Source organism: Lutra lutra, chromosome X (assembly GCF_902655055.1).
Source record: "Lutra lutra chromosome X, mLutLut1.2, whole genome shotgun sequence".
Classification (NCBI taxonomy): domain Eukaryota; kingdom Metazoa; phylum Chordata; class Mammalia; order Carnivora; family Mustelidae; genus Lutra; species Lutra lutra.
The window spans coordinates 20,238,585-20,257,125 of NC_062296.1; the positions used below are offsets into that span (position 1 = coordinate 20,238,585).

The window sequence follows — 18,541 nt, forward strand, 5'->3', positions numbered from 1 at the left end:
TTCCTATTTTGAAAGTGAAGGCAAGTCTGCACTGGTTTACAGCAATCCTTGGTTTATATCAGTGTCCTTCTGACTCTTCAGGAAGTTCTAACTGGGTCAACAAACCCCTGCATATCACCTATTCTACCTATCCCTTCAAGCTGCTACAGTACAAACCATCAAACTTCTCCAAGGCAATGCTCCTTTTCTCATTCCATTCTTAGCTATGTGATCCCTCTGTGTGTATATGTGTGCATATATGTGGGGGATGGAGAGAAAGAAGGAAGGCTAGTGAAGTTTTTTTTTTAAGCTTTTTTTTTTTTATTTATTTGACAGACAGATCACAAGTAGGCAGAGAGGCAGGCAGAGAGAGACAGGAGGAGGAGGCAGGCTCCCTGCTGAGCAGAGAGCCCGATGCGGGACTCGATCCCAGGACCCTGAGATCATGACCTGAGCCGAAGGCAGAGGCTTTAACCACTGAGCCACCCAGGCGCCCCAAGGCTAGTGAAGTTTTACAGGGACTTGGGCCTGGGCCAAAACTGGAAGGAGCAAAACAAGAAGGGAAGAAGAGACTACAGTTGGACTGATTTTCTGAAACTGTAGTTGGTTAGTTTTCTAGCTGGAGAATCATACTATGTAAAATGGCTCAAACTTCTCTCTTTTCACTTATGCTGTTTGGGATCTTCACCCAGAACATGAACATATGGTGCTCTGGATGATCCAGAAGACAACCAGGAAGCCTCTCAAAGACCATAGGCATTATAGGCAACTCCGGCTGAATGCCCTTTATTGAAACCCGCTGTGGCTCCAAATGTGGTTGTTATTGCTGTGAGGCCTCTAACACATGGGAAGTGTATACTGGAAACTTCCTAATGATTGAGCAGGCTGGCTGATTAACTATGATGCTTTTAGTGACTCTGAATTTGATCTGGGCCAGTGCTTCCTAAAGTCTCCAAAGAATCTTGTATCATGTATAGGGAACATTTTAGTTGATTATCAGACCCTGAGATTTACATTTCCTTATTCTCTCCTACTTAACTGCTTTCTATCCATTTTGCATTTATTGAGCTTTGGAGAGGCAGGATTGCCGTGTGAGGTGGTGGGAGGGGTGGGGATGCATAAAGGCATAAAGAGAACAAAAATTAAAGAGGTGGTAGTTAATTACCAACATGTGTTTGAAAAGATGTTTTATTGAAATTCAAAAAGAACTCAGCTGTACAAATCCATAAGTAATACAAAAATTATGAAGATGTTCTGTCACTGTTGAAAACCATTTCCCTTATGGCACTTGGAAAACATCATGACATACTAACTCCAAACACCTAACTTCTAGCAGAAGTTTTTCCAGAATTCATAACATTGCAAGCTGTCTGGAAATTTCTATAAATGTGTTCACAAGAAAGCCAGGTCAAAAAAAAAAAAAAAAAAAGAAAGAAAATATTTTATCTCAAGTGGAGAAAACAACCCTGAACTTTGAGTGAAGGATTCTGTGGGAAATCATAGAGATTTTGAATTCAGTATTCATCATTTTTGTAAAGAGCATGGTCATTTTAAGACCATCTTCCCAAATAACCACTTCTCCTTTGGAGCACCTGAACTCTGGAACTTCAAGTACAGTTTGGACTAGGAATGATCATAAACCCTTTAAGTCTCATGTCCCAAGCAGTCTTCAGGCTCCACTTACCTTTCCTATCTAGCAGGTCTTTCCTCTTCATTGAAAGAATTCTAATAGCAAAGAGGCCACGGGTGTTCTAAGTCATTTTCTTTAGTGGAAAGTAAGACAGAGAAGATATCTACTGCCTCCTGAAAAATTAAGATGCTTTTTTCTCTTTAGACCTTGTTTCCAGGATAAAGCCATCCTTTTTACCTACACTCCCTTCCTTTACCCTATGAATCACCTTACTTTGAGCTCTAGGAAGAGGGAGTTAACCATATTGGTCTGGGAAAAATCAAGAAAGAGAAACAACACAGTAATTTGAACAGTGTAATTAAACAATACTATAAAAATGTAGGAATAGCAGATATAAAGAGCATCCACTATACCTACTGCTAATTTAGAGCAACCAACATACAACCCTTTCCCCAGGGGTGAGATCAAGACCTTATAGTAAAGGGCACAGTTATGGCTCACTGGATTTAGCAGAGAAATTTCTGTGGTGCTGTGCCAGCAGAGCTTGCTAGAATTCTGCCTCCTGGTTTGTAGAAATCTACCCTATGGAACTTCTGGAAAACCTACTCTCCACAGTGCCAGGGAAAGCTGCTCACAGGGAGTTTTCTTAGCATAGGCACTCCACTACAAAACCAGTCAAGCAAGGGATACTGGGAGATGCTGCTGGATGCTGCTGATTACCATGTACTACAGGAACTGCATGCTGGGAAAGCTGCAGGCACTGCAGAAGCCTGGGGCTGGGGATGCTGTGTGTGCAGCTGGAGTGAGGCAGTGGGAAGGTGGGTGTTGGCACTGCAGGAGCCTGCAAGGCAAGCACACCAGCACATGAGTACCAGAAAGAAAACTCCCATCCTTCTAAAATGTTTCTCTTGTGTCCCTTACTGACAAAGCTTAATATTGTGCCAACTGGCAAAGGCAAGATGTTTAAAAGGCCCAGAACCCTTTGCAGAGAGCAAGCAACAAGGGCGAATTTAGAGCTAAGAAGCAATATATGGCTAACTGGCACACCAGGCCAGCTCAGGTAATAGTCACTCTCTAATAGTGTTAGCTCCTAGATCCAGCTCCTGTTCTGAGTGGTCTCTCTTCCTCTTATAATTAGGGAATGAAGGGATAGAAATCAATTACCTTTGTCCTTTGTCTTTAATCGCCCCTCACCACATCCTGTGTAAAACCAGCCCTCAGGGAAAATGACAGCCATAGCTCTAGCTCCACCATTCAACCTCTCCTGCTCTGACTACTAAATTCAAGTTACCTTCAACCCTTTGTTCTTCATCTACCTTCACTGTACCAGCTGGAATAGGGACAATCATTTACCAAATGTCTGACATGTAGAGGTAGTAGAGTTCAGTGGTTAAGAGCCTGGGCTCTGGAGTCAGGCTTAGAGTATAATCCTCTGCCACTTACTGCCTCTGTGATCCTGGGCTAGTTGCTTAACTTCTGTGAGCCACCATTTCTTCAAATGTGAATGAAGATGTCATACCTGCAACTCAAGAAGGTCGTGAAGACTAAGCATAAGCAATGTACCAAATATAATGCCCGATACTAGGGTTAAAGGATAGAAAACTTCATTCAAATCTTGGCCCATCTTTTACTAGTTGTGAAACCTTTGAGCAAGTTACTTAAACTTTAAAGACTCAGTTTGCTCTTCCATAAAATGAGAACCAAAATACCTGCCTCATAAGGTTGTTATAAGTATAAAATGCATATAAAACACTTTCTGCAGTAAAATGCACAGAGAAGGTGTTCAGTAAGTGGTAATTATACATAGAATTGTACCCACTGGACATTGTGCTATATACATCTGTTAATTTGTTTACTGTCTATGTCCATTGTCCTCCCCACACTCACCCTAGCCTCTCTACTCCAGTGCCTCTACCTACAGAAGGAGCACAAACAATATTCTTAACCATCTGACTGCCTGTTGCTCTAGTGAACAACCCTAGACTGCCAGCCAGACATTCCTCTTAGCCCAGAGGCCCTCTTGAGATAGAGACAGAAGGGCCTAGTTATTCATTCTGGCTTATGACAAAAGGTCTTCTTCATCTCTTGGCAAAGAACTAATTTCCTTAGTGGTTACACAATTGCTTCTTTGAAGTTGGTCACACACCAAGGGAAGAAAGAGCCAACTCACAGACCTCTAAATCATCCTAAAATCGAAGTCTCATTCTACTTCCAGTCATTAGAGACTGTGAAGAAAAGGGAAATGAGACTAAATCTTTTTGAAAAGAGCATGTTTTCTAATGTAAGTGTGATACGCTCCTGGCAGAATACAGACCAAATGACACATAAAAACTCCTCCTTTATCGAAAAAACTTTAGGTGCTTCACAAGGAGCTATTTATACTCATATATACCTATTTTGTTGGTCTATTGCATAAGTGAAATCCCGGGGTAAGGCATCTTAACCTGTGTGTTGGAAGCTCATACAACTTAGCAGGAGGCAGGGATAGGTGTGAAAATTGGAGGAGTCTAACTGTCCAATCAGTATCTCCCACTGGGCATGCTTGTCAGAGCTCTTCTGTGCTGTCTGCCCCCAGCCATTATTTTCAGTATATACCCATAGGCATTAATCCTACCCAAGGAACCTGTGTTTCACAGGGAAATCTCCTACACAAGTAAAAGGGCTTTACTTTATTGGCGTTCTCTTTATATTATAGTCGATGAGGACTAAAGGCACTATTTGGGAAATTTTTCCTTGGAACCCACAAATAAAGACTTGTAGCAAGTTGTCTGCCTCTGAGCCAGTATGTGACATGCCATTTGAAACTGTTTATTAGTGTGTATCCCAAGTTTTTTTGTCTGTTCAGCTTGCAGTCTGAGAGGTGTCCCAGAAAGTAAGGCATACATGATGTTCCTGTGATTTTTTTTAACATAAATTTATGAGAATGCCTACTTTCTCATTTGATGCTATTACTAAGTGAAAATCCCAGGCTTGACTCCCCAGCACTCGAGTATGCTGAACACCCCGTGCACAATATTATTTGTTTAGACATTCCTTCCAAGCAGAAATTGTGATCTAACTCACCCTTTTACCAAGCCTGTACCTAAGGAACTTGCAACTGGCATCTACTCACAATAGATAGTATAGCTGCAACCATCACCTCTAGAGAAACAGGAATCAAGTCACCTTGCCAATTTCCCACATATCCCATCCAACTTTCTGAGCAATTTCACTAGCATTCCTACAAACTAAACTTAACACTAAATGGCAAAGACAAGGTTACCCAAACCAAGACCTTGGAACCCAGCTGGTCTTCTGGTAGAGAGATAATTGCTGCTCATGGCAACCCAGCTCCAGTAAGTGGACATGTACAGGTGGGAATGGGTGACACAAGGTACCTCAACAGCTACTGATTGTCAAGGTGGGTTACGTCTACTACCCAGAGACGAGGACGTTGATGGATTAGGATAAAAATGATTTTAAAAGAGCACAAAAATGTGGCACTGTTTTTTAAAAGATTTTATTTATTTGACAGACAGAGATCACAAGTAGGCAGAGAGGCAGACAGGGAGAGGAGAAAACAGGCTCCCTGCTGAGCAGAGAGCCCTATGTGGGGCTGGATCCCAGGACCCTAGGATCATGACCTGAGCTAAAGGCGGAGCCACCCAGGTGTCCCCCAAATGTGGCACTCTTATTTCCATTGATTCTGATGGTCTGAAGGGAGATCTCTTTGTTATTCAGCCTCTGCCATTGTTTTAAAAATGTTTTTCTTTCTCCACTCAAGCAGGAGAGTGCAAGGACAGCTACTGAGTCTCCCACTATATGTCTCTGCTTCTTGGTTACCTCTACCTGACTCACCTATTACAGGGGGTGGGAAAGCTATAGATGTTGGGATTTATTTTTCTTTGTAGGCTCAAAAAAACCCCCAATTTTAAATAATAATTCCTTTAAAGGGAAAAAACATGTTTAACAGATAAAGAGTGGCTAGCCATTCATCCCCTGGGAAGACAGAATAAGAGAAAATAGATTAATATTTCTGTAGGAAAGGTTTTTTTCATGTGGGCTTAATATAAGGAATAACTTTGATTTCCAGGGTTTCCATGAGGATTAAGACAGAATGGTTAAAGAGACTGTAGCTGGAGGTAGGAGTATCTGCTTACTTATGCTGCATGTTTAGGTCCCCTTCCTCCAGGCAAATATTCAGACAGTGTACACTGAATGGCTTTATCAGTTTAATAATACTGAAAAAAAACTCCTGTACCAGTTGGTAAATAGGTACTGCCAAGAACCCCGTAAGTCATCATGGGCTACCCTGGCCAAAAAATAATCACTGTCCAGATCCCCCTAAATGACCACCTGTCACCCAGGCCACCCTGATCCTCCTGGCATTCCCCTAGGCTTCTCCGTGGCCTAGCAATAACGGATTGCCCCCTGGCACAGCCAAGGGGTCTCCTGGGCCCTGCTCTACTGCTAAGGTTCAGCGTCCAATTCTGTTTGCTTATGTGATACTGGTATTTGAATATCATCTCTGGTTCCCTGATTTTATTCTCATGACTTGATATCATTTTGGTAGATAGAACCAACCAGTTTATCAGAGGTATCCTAAAAGAGTTTATTATTCGCTTATAAGTTAAGCTTACAAGTTAGTGAAAGAAAAAATTAATGTGGAAAATATAGCAAGATTAACTTAGGAAACATTTTTAGAAAAGTTAAGGAAAGCATTTCTATTTAATAAAATAACCTACAAGTAGTGTTAGCCACAATTATTATCAGGTATTACAGTGCTCTCAGCAGATTGAAGTAGGTAAAAACTGATAGTGCTATGCTGGCTGTTTGTTCCTTTGCTATGCCATATCCTGAGGATAAGTTAAAAGTACATGAGGTACCATTCCTGCCCCCAAAATTCTTAAAATCCCATGGGGGAAATTTTGCAGACACACAGTTAACTATTCATACGAGGTCAAATGCTAACAGCCATTTAGAGAATCACATTAGTGCTAAGTATCTCTTCGGATACAAGGTTAGCATACTTTCTGTGGTAGAAAACCCCCAGACTGGAAAATGTTCGGTTCCTTTGAAACAAAGTAAGGGGGTTCACTTAGAAAAAAACAGGTTATCTGTGATGTTAAATTAGTACTGACTTTGCAATGATGAGTAATATTTAATGCTACAAATCCTATTAAAGAAAAATTTATTGGAATCAGTACAATGATGCAAAACAGAGCATAGAAGGATTCCTTCTGCTCCCGTGGTGGAAACATATTGGATGATTTTGATTCACTTACCATCTTCTCAAATTATATTTCCTAATAGAATGCAAACATCATTGGTAAAGAAAGAAGAGCAGAGATGAATCATTATAATGAATGTTCAAATAAAGAACATCAGATTCAGAAAGTTACATTATTATGTTGCCTAAATAAAACCAATCAGGATTTTCCACTGCAAACAGTCTTGGGCCTTTATATACAACACACTTGTTAAAGTGCAGCAACTGGAACACTGACTCCTTCTGGGTAATGCTGGAGTTGGTACTGCTGGTACAGAGGCTTTCTAGAAACCCAGCATTGTTCTCCTGTGTGAGATTCTCTTAGCCCTCTTGGGGAAAATGCATTCTTCTTAATTCGTTGGTATCTACTTTGCTTTCTCCATTTCCATTTAGTAATCTTCTGCCCCCACTTCCTACCACCAGCAGGAATTGGAAGAGGAATACAGAAAGATGGCATGTCTTGTACAAGCTTCCAACACACTCACCTTCCAGCCTTACCTTGGGATCTCTGGCACTTGCAGAATGGCTTTCCTATATGAGAAGCTCAAAAGGATTGAAGTTGTATGTGTGTATATGGTGGGGAAGAGGCTCTCTGGGTGTCAGACATGAGATTTGTGTTACTATTTTGCCTCATTCAGTGAATCAGTTCTCACTGATTGCCTACTGTGCACCAAGTGAAACCTCTTCCACTTTATTCCTAGAAGTCTGTCTGCCTTTTTTTCCCACGTGGGTTTGGCCCATTCGTTGGTGTCCTGAAATGTATCAACCTCAATTCTCCTCTCTGATGAGCTTAAGTGGAATTTAATAATCCCTGCTAAATTGTCCTGTGACTCTGTCACATGGATAAAGTCCGTGGACTCTAGGTTAGATTGTAAGCATCAAATTAATTTTACTGCCAAGGTCAGGCTGCTCTCCTGGTATTCTGTTTTGCTTGAAGGTTACTCACTGCATGCTTGACCAAAACCTTCCTGTCTGAGCTGTATTCAAAACAGATTTCAAGATACCACCAGACTGAAAAACAGACATTTGGAGATAAAAGACAGTGTACCCTGACCCCCTGGAAATAGCAGGCAGCTGTAGTGATTTTATATGTATATACAATACATCATAGTCTCCAGGAGATGATAGGCATTAAGCTCAGCACCTCTTGCTCCCAAAACAAATGTCGGCTCATCTTTTCCACCTCATGTCAGAGGAAAGAAATATTTCTTCCCAAATGACTTCTAAGCTTGCTTGCCCGGGAGGTGCTGCCCCTGGGGAAAGAGGGCCTATCAGTGGAATTTGACTCAAAAAAGACATAATTGTATTCAGATCATGGCAGACACCTCCATCCTGGTTCCCTTTAACCTTCATCTGTCTCCCTAATCTACCACGGGCTTCTCTTTCCAGCTCACCTCCTTTGGCCAACCTTGTGAGTTCATGCACTCCTGGTGTATGTGTCTAATGTACTTGTCAGTTCAAGTTCTACAAGTAACATTCATGTAATAACTTGCCATTCATACTCCTGGAAAAATCCAGAGATTAGCTCTGGGGCCATAAATTTGCATCCAGTGTATCATCAGAACTACAATACCTTAGGGTGCCTGAGTGGCTCAGTCGGTTAAGTGGCTGCCTTCAGCTGAGGTCATGATCCCAGGGTCCTGGGATCGAGCCCCACATCAGGCTGCCCACTCAGTGAAGAGCCCACTTCCACCTCTCCCTGTGCCTGCCACTCTGCCTGCCACTCTGCCTACTTGTGCTCTTTCTCTATCTCTCTTTCAAATAAATAAATAAAATCTTTAAATAAATGAAAAAAAGGACTGCAGTACCTTGAAACTATAGGGGCTGGAGTCACAAACTTCTAATAGCGTGACAGTTCCTTTGGGCATAATTGTGGTCTCTTTCAAATTTCCCATAAAGAGATAATAGTGGTAGAGGATAGGTCCTGTAGAGGAAGATATAGTCGGGTTGCAATTCTGAATGTAATCTTCTCAATGAGAAATTTACAAATAGATCTGGGGGAGCTTTTTAGCTGTTGTTCCTTATGATGTCAGCTTTCACCTGTGACAGTCACACTGTTGGCCACTGTACAGAGGACAATGTGTGTGTTCAGTGGTTGAGTTTTCTAGAACAATCTACAGCCCTTGCCCTAGTCTCCTACCGCCAGCTCTGTTTGCAAGACAAGGCAAGGTAAGGTGTATAGCCTGAGGCTGTGGATAGGGGAAAGTGGAAAGTGAAATGGCTCAGGAAGGCATCATCTGGAATACTGATGAATTCCGGCTAAGTCACTAGAACAGATCCAAAATGCTTTTTTCAGGAAAATTCAGTCTTGTTGTAGATTCCCTATAAGTGGGCTAACACCCCCCTTGCACAGACACATGAGTCAAACACTTTCATTTCTTTTTTTTCTTTTTATTTCTTTTCAGTGTTCCAGAATTCATTGTTTATGCACCATACCCAGTACTCCATGCAATACATGCCCTCCTTAATACCCACCACCAGGCTTACCCAACCCCCACCCCTCCAAAACCCTCAGTTTGTTTCCCAGAGTCCACAGTCTCTCATGGATCATCTCCCCCTCCAATTTCCCCCAACTCACTTCTCCTCTCCATCTCCCCATGTCCTCTGTGCTATTCCTTATGCTCCACAAATAAACGAAACCATATGATAATTGACTCTCCCTGCTTGACTTACTTCACTCATCATAATCTCTTCCAGTCCTGTCCATGTTGATACAAAAGTTGGGTATTCATCCTTTCTGATGGAGGCATAATACTCCATTGTATATATGGACCACATCTTCTTTATCCATTCATCCGTTGAAGGGCATCTTGACTATTTCCACAGTTTGATGACTGTGGCCATTGCTGCTATGAACATTGGGGTACAGATGGTCCTTCTTTTCACTGCATCTGTATCTTTGGGGTAAATACCCAGTAGTGCAATGGCAGGGTCATAGGGAAGCTCTATTTTTAATTTCTTAAGGAATCTCCACACTGTTTTCCAAAGTGACTACAACAATTTGCATTCCCACCAACAGTGTAAGAGGGTTCCCCTTTCTCCACATCCTCTCCAACACATGTTGTTTCCTGTCTTGTTAATTTTGGCCATTCTAACCAGTGTAAGGCAGTATCTCAGTGTGGTTTTGATTTGAATCTCCCTGATGGCTAGTGATTATGAACATTTTTTCATGTGTCTGTTAGCCATTTGTATGTCTTTGGAAAAGTGTCTTTTCATGTCTTCTGCCCATTTTTTTTTTGTAATTAAAGGTCACATTTACTAATCTAGCACCATAATTCCAGTCTTATGCCGTCTCAAGTGGCTGGAAGGAGGAAGGGACGAGGTGAGGAAGCTGGAGAAGGGTGGTTCTTAACTTGTGGCCCCATCTGTGCTCTCAGGCAATGCAGGATCTAACAGGAAAATTGTTGAGGCTGGAATTTAAAACAAAAACTTTTGGTTCAGATGGTAAGGAGGCCCTCAAGAACAGCAGAATCAGTATATCCAGAAGGCAGTGCTGGAGTCCGCCTCATGAGCTAGGGGGTTTCTTCTTGGCATCCAAGTCCTTTTTTATTTCTTCTAGTTTTTTAGCCAGGTTTGGTATGTCATAGTTCTGAGCCAGATACATTCCAACCACGTTGCCAAGAGTAAATCCAAGCAGGAACTGCAGCATGGCGTCGGCGAGGAGAGGCGCGAAGGGCTGCGGCAGCTCGGTGGGCCGGTAGTCTTCTGCCCATTTTTTGATGTGATTATCTGTTTTGTGTGTGTTGAGTTTGAGAAGTTCTTTATAGATCTTAGATATCAGCCCTTTGTACTGTCATTTGTGAATATCTTCTCCCATTCGGTGGGCCTCTTTGTTTTGTTGACTGTTTCCTTTGCTGAAACACCTTCATTCCCAAAGTAGAATGACAATTTGGCCACTTTGTCTAACAGCTAAAACATGTGGGCCACTCTTCGGCCCACAACATAGACTATCTGCCTTCCATGTGCTCACCAGAGTACTACATCTCAAACTATCTGTCCTCTAATTCTTAGCTGTACATAGGGACATGCCAACCAAATGTACTTGCCTGAGTAGCACTATCCCTAAGGAATCAGGCTCTATCAGAAGAGTTTGGTTCAAAAAGGACATGATCAGGGTGCCTGGGTAGCACAGTCAGTTAAGTGTCCCACTCTTGGTTTTGAAGGTGTTTGATCTCAGTCAGGGTCCTGAGGCCAATCCCCACTCAGTGCAGAGTCTGCTTAGGTCTCTCTCTCCCTCTCTCCCTCTCCCCCTCTGCCCCTCCCCTCAATGTGCTCTCACTCTCTCCCTCTCTCTAAAATAAATAAACCTTTAAAAAAAACAACAACAACACGATCGTATTCAAATAATGGCAGATACTGCCATCCTGGTTCCCTAACCTCATCTGTCCATCTAATTTTCTTCATGTTCTCTCCTGTTCATCTCCTTTAGCCACTACTCTTGTGAGTACTTTATTACTGATGGAAGTGTCTAATATACTTGTAAGTTTATGTTCCCCTGATAACATTCATGTAGGAATGTACTGACACCCTACCTTTCAGGTTTTCTCACCTTTTTCCTTTAATGAGTGGGACAAACAGAACTGTCACTTTATACTTAGGTCTTTTATGAGTTTTCCTTGGTCTTTATTTTGTGTGTGAATTTGCCCACCTCCACCCCCAAGTAGATAACAAGCTGTCCGAGAGAAATAACTGTCTTTTACTTCTCTTACATCCCTTTCAGCCACTAACAAAAAGTATAAGAGGGCCTCAATAAATACTGTTCATTCATTCATTCATTCATGCCACTAGGAAATACTGTCCTAGATGGATTATACTAACTTCTGAATTCAGGTGTACTCTTTTTTTTCTTCTCAGAAGTAAAATTTTGGAGAGCACCTGGTAGCTCAGTCAGTTGAGCATCTGACTCTTGGTTTCGGCTCAGGTCATGATCTCATGGGTCATGGGATCAAGCCCTGCATCAGGTGCAGGAGTCAAGAGTCTGCTTGAGATTCTCTCTCTCCCTCTGCCCCTCACCCGTGCACTCGCTCTTGCTCTCTTTCTCTCTTTAAGTAAATAAATCTTTTTTTTAAAGAAGTAAAATTTTATTCTGAGCTTGTATTGTAATATGCCAGAGTTAAAAGGTATTCTGTGGTTCTGTGCTTTGTGCTACAACTGGACATTCCAACTGTAGTGACTTAAGCAATCTATGCTTTTCACTGTAGCTGAGAAAGTGACTGGAAGCTGATCTACCACATTCAGTAGGCAGTGCCATCATTGAAAGAGCAGCCAAAAGCCCTTTGCTTCTGTACCTTGGCTGCCTTTGTAACTCAGATTCTATCATGGAATGGTGGTAATGCCTCTGCTAATTTTCACTTAACCTCTCCATGTCTCCCTGTTTTCTTCAAAAAAGCCCATCAATATTGACCTGCCTTCCAGGGATGTTTTGAGGACATAATGCTGTAGCCACAAAAGGAGAGGACACTCAGCAGTAATTGGGGGCCTGTTTAGCCACCCAACCACCCATTATCACTAGTACTCACATTGCTTCTAATGTATCATAATAATGCAACTTGTAATCCACATATGGGGGTAATTTATATCAGGTGGTGATTGTTAGTAATAACAAGCTGTTTGCACATGCTCAGAATATAGTTGTACGCATCTCTTGTTTCTCTTCCTTTGTTTGCAAGTCTAATTTTGTAACCTTTTGCCCAACCTGTTTTTACCTTTTGCACTGCATATACCATTTCTTTTATTCTTTGAATAAGCTTAGTATCTCAACGAACAGCTAGAACTGATTTGGAAAGGAGACTGATTTGGAAAAGCAGTTTAAGTAGCCAAGTCCAATTAACGAATGGTGCTGGATTTTATCACTCAGCTTTATTAATGGACTTCATTCCCGCTGTATCACATTTCTTTCCCTAACACATTTGTATAAAAGCCCTTGCCTCTCTCATTAACCCCTTTGGCTGGTGTTAACTCATTCCTGGGCATTTGTTGCCATAGCTGCAGCCATCCCTCAGCTGGAGCCCTCCTGTTAGCCCCTGCTGTGGCCATGCAGGTCTGGCTTGCTTGTTCCAGGCGTCAGCTGTTAGGCGGAGGGCAAGAGCCTTGCAACCTCAGAGGTCAAACTGCTGTCCCATATACTTAAGCCCTGTCTATATTTTTTTCTTTGCAGCAGATGGGCATGTGGCTGTCCAGCCTCAAGGCTGGGAAATGTGTATGGGAATATTACCAGCCCTCTTCTTCTCTCACCCCCTCCTGGGCACCCAAGCAGGTAGCCTAGCTCCATATTCAAAAAGATGATCGATATTCCCCCTCTGTTGTTTGAATCTCTTCCTTCAACACCTGCGGCAGCTGTGGGGAATCATGCACAACTTTTGTCTGTTCAGTGAAATAATTGCCAGCAGTTTTATGGAACATCTCTTGTGTGTATTTTTACCCATTTATAGATTTGATTATATCGTTTGTAGAATGGAAACGTGGCTTTTCACTGCTTACTCTCATTCTCACAAATCTTCAAGGAGAGACTCTTTTTAAAAACAAAATGGAAATAACATGCAAATGGTTATGTTAATATCGCACAGGCAAAAGTCAGGATCTTCAGGTGGTTCCTTAGGCACAAACTGATCAGATGATGAGCATATCCTGCATGCATTTCTGTTCAAGTTACCAGCTAGAACTGTCCTATGAGAAATGACTAAGAAGAGAAAATGTTAGATGCCTGTAATGTGTGACTCCTTTCTGCCCTAGGCTCCAGCACTGACGTAGGCCAGAGTAAACTCCCACACACACAGATTGGACAGGTACGGTGGGATTTGAGGAGGATGTTTGTAGGTGGAAAGTTTCCATGTAGACAGTAATACAGAGTTAGAAAAGAAAATTTAATTTTGTCTGCGCTGTGCCAGCTTTGCCAGACAGCTAGCAAGGGTAAATCTGGGAATTATCTTCAGACTTAGAAAATTCATAACTATCTAGTCTTCTACTTTGACGTTAACAGAACTGATATTATAGCATCATCAACAGCATTAACAACTAACATTATTATAGAGTATCTCACAGCTTTCAAAAACTTTTACAATGGATATATCTGGTCTAACCATCTCACCAATCCTCTAATATCAGTATTATAGTTGTCTGCATTTTTGTGATGAGGGAGCCAAATCTCAGAGATGGTAGGTAACTTGCTCAAGGTGACACAGCCAGTAAGTAGCATAGTCTTCTGATTCCAAAACCCTGAGATACCCATGCTAGGCAATACACATAGCCCTGTCACCCTCTCTTTAGCCCACTGCCATCTCCATGTCTCCAAACCTCTGGGTAAACAAATTAAGGCCCATGCAGTGATTTGCTTGGAAAAAAAAAAAAAAAACAAGGAAAAAGAAGAAAAAGAAAGTAGCCATATTACAAAAGAATTACTGTCTTTCCAAATGGGTTCACCATTAAATGATATCTTTTTTTTAAGATTTTATTTGTTTATTTGACAGACAGAGATCACAAGTAGTCAGAGAGGCAGGCAGAGAGAGAGGAGGAAGCAGGCTCCCCGAGGAGCAGAGAGCCTGATGGGAGGCTCAATCCCAGGACCCTGGGATCATGACCTGAGCCGAAGGCAGAGGCTTTAACCCACTGAGCCACCCCGGCACCCCATTAAATGATATCTTTAACACACATGTTCGTTCATGGATCACAGACTACTACTGGAAAAGCTGCATGGGGTGGGCAGAGAAGCAAGGGAAAGGAGAGAAATGTGAGAGAGAATAACACAAAGCAAAGCTCTTGGCAACTAAAGAATCCTTCAGAAATTCAGACAAAATATTTCTGAAGAGATAGCATTGCCATATCTAGTAGTACTGTAAGGATACACAAGTAATGATTAACACAAAATTCAGAATAGTGGTTACCTCTGAGGGGAGATGGAAGGAATTAGGGAGGGGCATGTGAGGCCTTTAAAGGTAATAATTATATTCTTTTTCTTAAACTGCATGTTGGGTACACAATTTTCATTGCACCTTTTTTTTAATACTTTACACTTATCTCTTATAATTCCCCCTTTGTACCTATTCAGTTTATAGAGACAGTGTGAATCAGTGAACAAATAGGATTTGACATATAGAAATTAGCTTTACATTTTTAAAATAGGTAGCCACTCTTGAAAGCTAGTTTCACTTTAGTTAAAAAAAAAAAAAAAATAGCCACTTTGCTCTGACAAAGTGTCCCAGTGACATACCAGTTGGTTTCTCAAGAAGTTGTGATGTGTAGGGAGGGCGTGCTTTCCCATAATTTTCCCAGGGTCTTTGAGCATTTCAGCTGTCTTGTCCCTCCCCTCTTCTTTCTCACAGTGAACTTCCAGGTTCTAGGAGAAGAAAGAACAGTGGCACGGTCATTTGGAAATTTGAAATTAAGTGCTTGAACTATAACCACGGATTTTTGGGTTGTTACCCAGAGAGTTATTATCTTTTGGCTTTCCTTGGTGTTGAACCTGACAGCAAATGCAGTGAACCAGTGGGCTTGTGTATTTGTTTTCGTCACTGGTTGATTTCTCTCTGACCAATCTAGGAATTCTATAAGCACAGGCTGACAGGAATTATGGCTTTTCTTCCATGTGGAAATAAGTGGATAAGCAAATACTCCCAGCCTGATTTTCTTTCCAATTCGTTATTTACAGGGAATTCACCCTCTGTAATCATTTTCAAATCAAATTTGCTCTACCAATCCCTGTAAGGTTTGCTCTGGAGATCATCACCAACGTAGATATCTTTTACTTTTTAGCAGCTTATGTCCCCTCCACGTTAATGCCAATTAAAAAAAAAACATGAATGGATTAAAGGTGTTGTCACTTGTGGCCTGGAGATTAACTCAGGAAGAAAATTTAAGTCACAGCAGAAATGGATAAAAGGAAGGAAAGTCAATAACTCATGCTTGTTTGCTATTTGGACTACTATTGCTGTATTAAAATATTCAAGAGAACTATTGCATTAAATGGGGAAAATATATCATATGTTAGATAGATTCCGGGAAAGGTACTATTATTAATATCATCCCAGAATCACAAAGTGCCGACCAAATCACTTGCATATAGATTGTTCCTGAAGTAGGCTGATACAGTGGGTGTCCTCTGCCCAGCTGTCAGAGGTCTCAGCTGTGGCCATAACCTCTCTTTGTCTTATTGAAAAGATGGCCATGAAAAGCAACTTTTCCCGCCTACCCCATTGCCTCCATCCTTGTCATGGAAATGAAGAAGTGATGCTAAGTAATTCTGGCTTTCCTGCACCACAGATGGGGTGATCACAAGTGAGCGCATGGATGTAAATGCCGTCCATGCTTTTGGGAAAAAAGCAAATAGGTTTTGGCAGCAGGTCTGATGGGTTTGGGGTATATATAGTGGAGGAGGACGGTTAACACCGGAAAATATTTTGAGGTTTTATTAGCAGTACCACTTTAAAAAAATGTAGCAGATGAGAAGCATATAAATTAGTCCCACTGTTCTTTCTGGCAGTTCTCTTGGTAAAGAACTGGTTAGAGAGAAGCCATATTGTTCTTTTCTGATAAATACATACCCCCATATTAGTAATGACTAGTTCCTCTACTGGTATTTTCCTGTCCTTTTCATAACTTAAGGAATTATAATATCCCCTTTTTTCCCCACCCCAAATGGCCCCTGTTTTCTATAAGATATCAGAGTTAATGCCACTATTGTTAATATATTAATAAAAATTACTAGTATTTTACTACCACTTACTGAGCTAGCTGCTGTGATGGACTTTTTTTCACGTATTTTCTCCTTTAAGCCTTACCACAGCCCCATGAGATAGATATTATTGTTGTCCTCATGTTTCAGATGTGGAAAATGAAGACAAGAGACATTAAGTTACTTCCCAAGAATCACACAACTAATAAGTGACAGGCCAGGATTATATCTAATACAAAAACCATGATCTTAACTAGTTATAACCTCATTTTTTCTTTATTCAGGGTCACACAGCATTAAAGGTTGAGAGTTTATCATGCTTGGTCTGGCCAAAGGCATGATGGGGGTTGGTGAAAGTGTGTTGCAGTTTTGAAAAAGAAATCATTTATTTTAAAACATGATTTTGGGGGGTTGGCAATGTGAAGTTCTGTATGGTACATGCTATTGTTTTCTGATTATTTGTTCAATTAAGGTGAAGTCTGAAAACTTGACTTAGGCTGCTTGTCAAGGTAAAGAAGCTAGAAAGGGCCAGAGTTGCTGGCATAAGGCAGAGCCATTAGTCACTGCTTCCTGTGGCTGTATGCGTATATATAGCATCGCCCTTAATATCTGAAGATGACTCTGCTGAGGCAGCCAGTTCTCAAGCCAAAGTTCCTATCATCAGTAGAATTTAACACTTGACTTGTTTATAGTGGTCATGGCCAGTGTCCCACCCCTTTGACTTAGACCATAGCCATGTAGTTAGTGACTCACAAAGCAACTCAACAATAAGTCTAATACCCATCCTCTTAAAGTCCAACCAACTGGAGAATACAAAATTACTCTAGTTTTTAATATTTTACTTTTAGGAGAGAGGAGTAATAAGTAAACTGATATGGAAAATGTTCTCTGCTCACGCCCATTCCCCCAAAGACAATTTCTATTCTAGTTTTTAGACCTGGCACAAATACAGCCTTATCTCCTACACCTTTTAAGATACCCACAGTACCATCATAATTGGTTTATCCTTCGAAACTTACTTCCATCACTTCTCCAGATTAACATCACTTCCTCTGTGTTCCACCTTCCTCTCTACCACCACCTCTCCTTTCCTCCCAGCAGAGTAACTGCCTCCCCTTCATATCTCTGTTTAGCCAGTATCAAGCTATACAGTAATTTGTCTATCTCTCTCACTAGTCTGTGAACCCCTTTAAGGGCAGGAAAACATGGATTTTTCACTCTGGTACCACCAAATAGTGCATGGGTTTAACATGTTTGTTAAATTAATATTCAGAATGGATCCTGAAGCCCTGCCGTAATCTTACTCAATGATTCAGATAGAGCTAGCACATATTGACCACATGTGTTTTCACCACAGTCTTGTGAAAGGAGCGGCATCATTCTTATTTATACATGAGGAGACCAAAGTTCTGTGTTTCTTTAATTTGTAGTAGGCCTAAGAGTTATCTTGGGTACTTGCTCAACAGGCAGATTCCTCAGCACCACCCAGATGGAAACCTTAGCTGTGGACCCTGGAACATGGCTGGTTAGCAAGCACCCCAGACGATTGTGATGCACATGATTGGACTGCACTTTGACAAATACAGGTGTGAGTGATTGCTACACAGCAAGAAAAGAGTCAACCCAGAGTTGAAACTCAACCCTCCAAATTCCAGATCTAGTTATATTTCTCTTTGTTGCACTCTATCTCCTATGGCAAGCAAGTGGACTCAAACATGTTGGAAAGATTTTCAGGAACAAGGGATAAAGTAAGATGGCTTATGGATTAACCCCAGGACTATTTTTTTTTCCTCCAAGAGATCTGGCCAGACTTCCAACAGCATAGCAGCAGGGTTGTCAAGTTACCTCTTACAAAACTTACGTCAGGAAAGCATAGACCACAGAGCTTTGGAAACTTACAGAATTTATGCTTCTCTTTTTTTTCTTTCTCTGTCCTCCCCCCGCCACCAGCCATACCATTAACTTAAAATCTGTTGTTTAATAGGCAGTTAGCACAGACATTAAAATAGTTGGGGGG

General features: G+C 41.4%; 2 protein-coding genes across 8 annotated transcripts in view; one reads left to right on the forward strand and one right to left on the reverse strand.

Annotated features, from left to right (window-relative positions):
• The window catches only part of ENOX2 (ecto-NOX disulfide-thiol exchanger 2), a 266,320-nt gene that overhangs the window by 171,182 nt on the left and 76,597 nt on the right, over positions 1 to 18,541 (forward strand). Inside the window, exon 4 of one of the 7 annotated variants that reach the window (XM_047715861.1) lies at positions 17,955 to 18,110. The exons of the other annotated variants lie outside the window; for them this stretch is intronic. The gene's annotated coding sequence lies outside the window, so the exon portion shown is untranslated. The remainder of the gene's footprint in view (positions 1 to 17,954; positions 18,111 to 18,541) is intronic. 7 annotated transcript variants of the gene reach the window in all.
• On the reverse strand, positions 10,100 to 10,550 carry LOC125091826 (short transmembrane mitochondrial protein 1). Its single transcript, XM_047715867.1, has one exon. The coding sequence runs from the start codon at positions 10,504 to 10,506 to the stop codon at positions 10,363 to 10,365; it is 144 nt and encodes a 47-aa protein (XP_047571823.1). The 5' UTR covers positions 10,507 to 10,550; the 3' UTR covers positions 10,100 to 10,362.

What these genes read in the sequence shown, in the direction of transcription:
- LOC125091826 (XM_047715867.1), bottom strand. Translation starts at nt 10,506, where the DNA reads ATGCTGCAGTTCCTGCTTGGATTTACTCTTGGCAACGTGGTTGGAATG.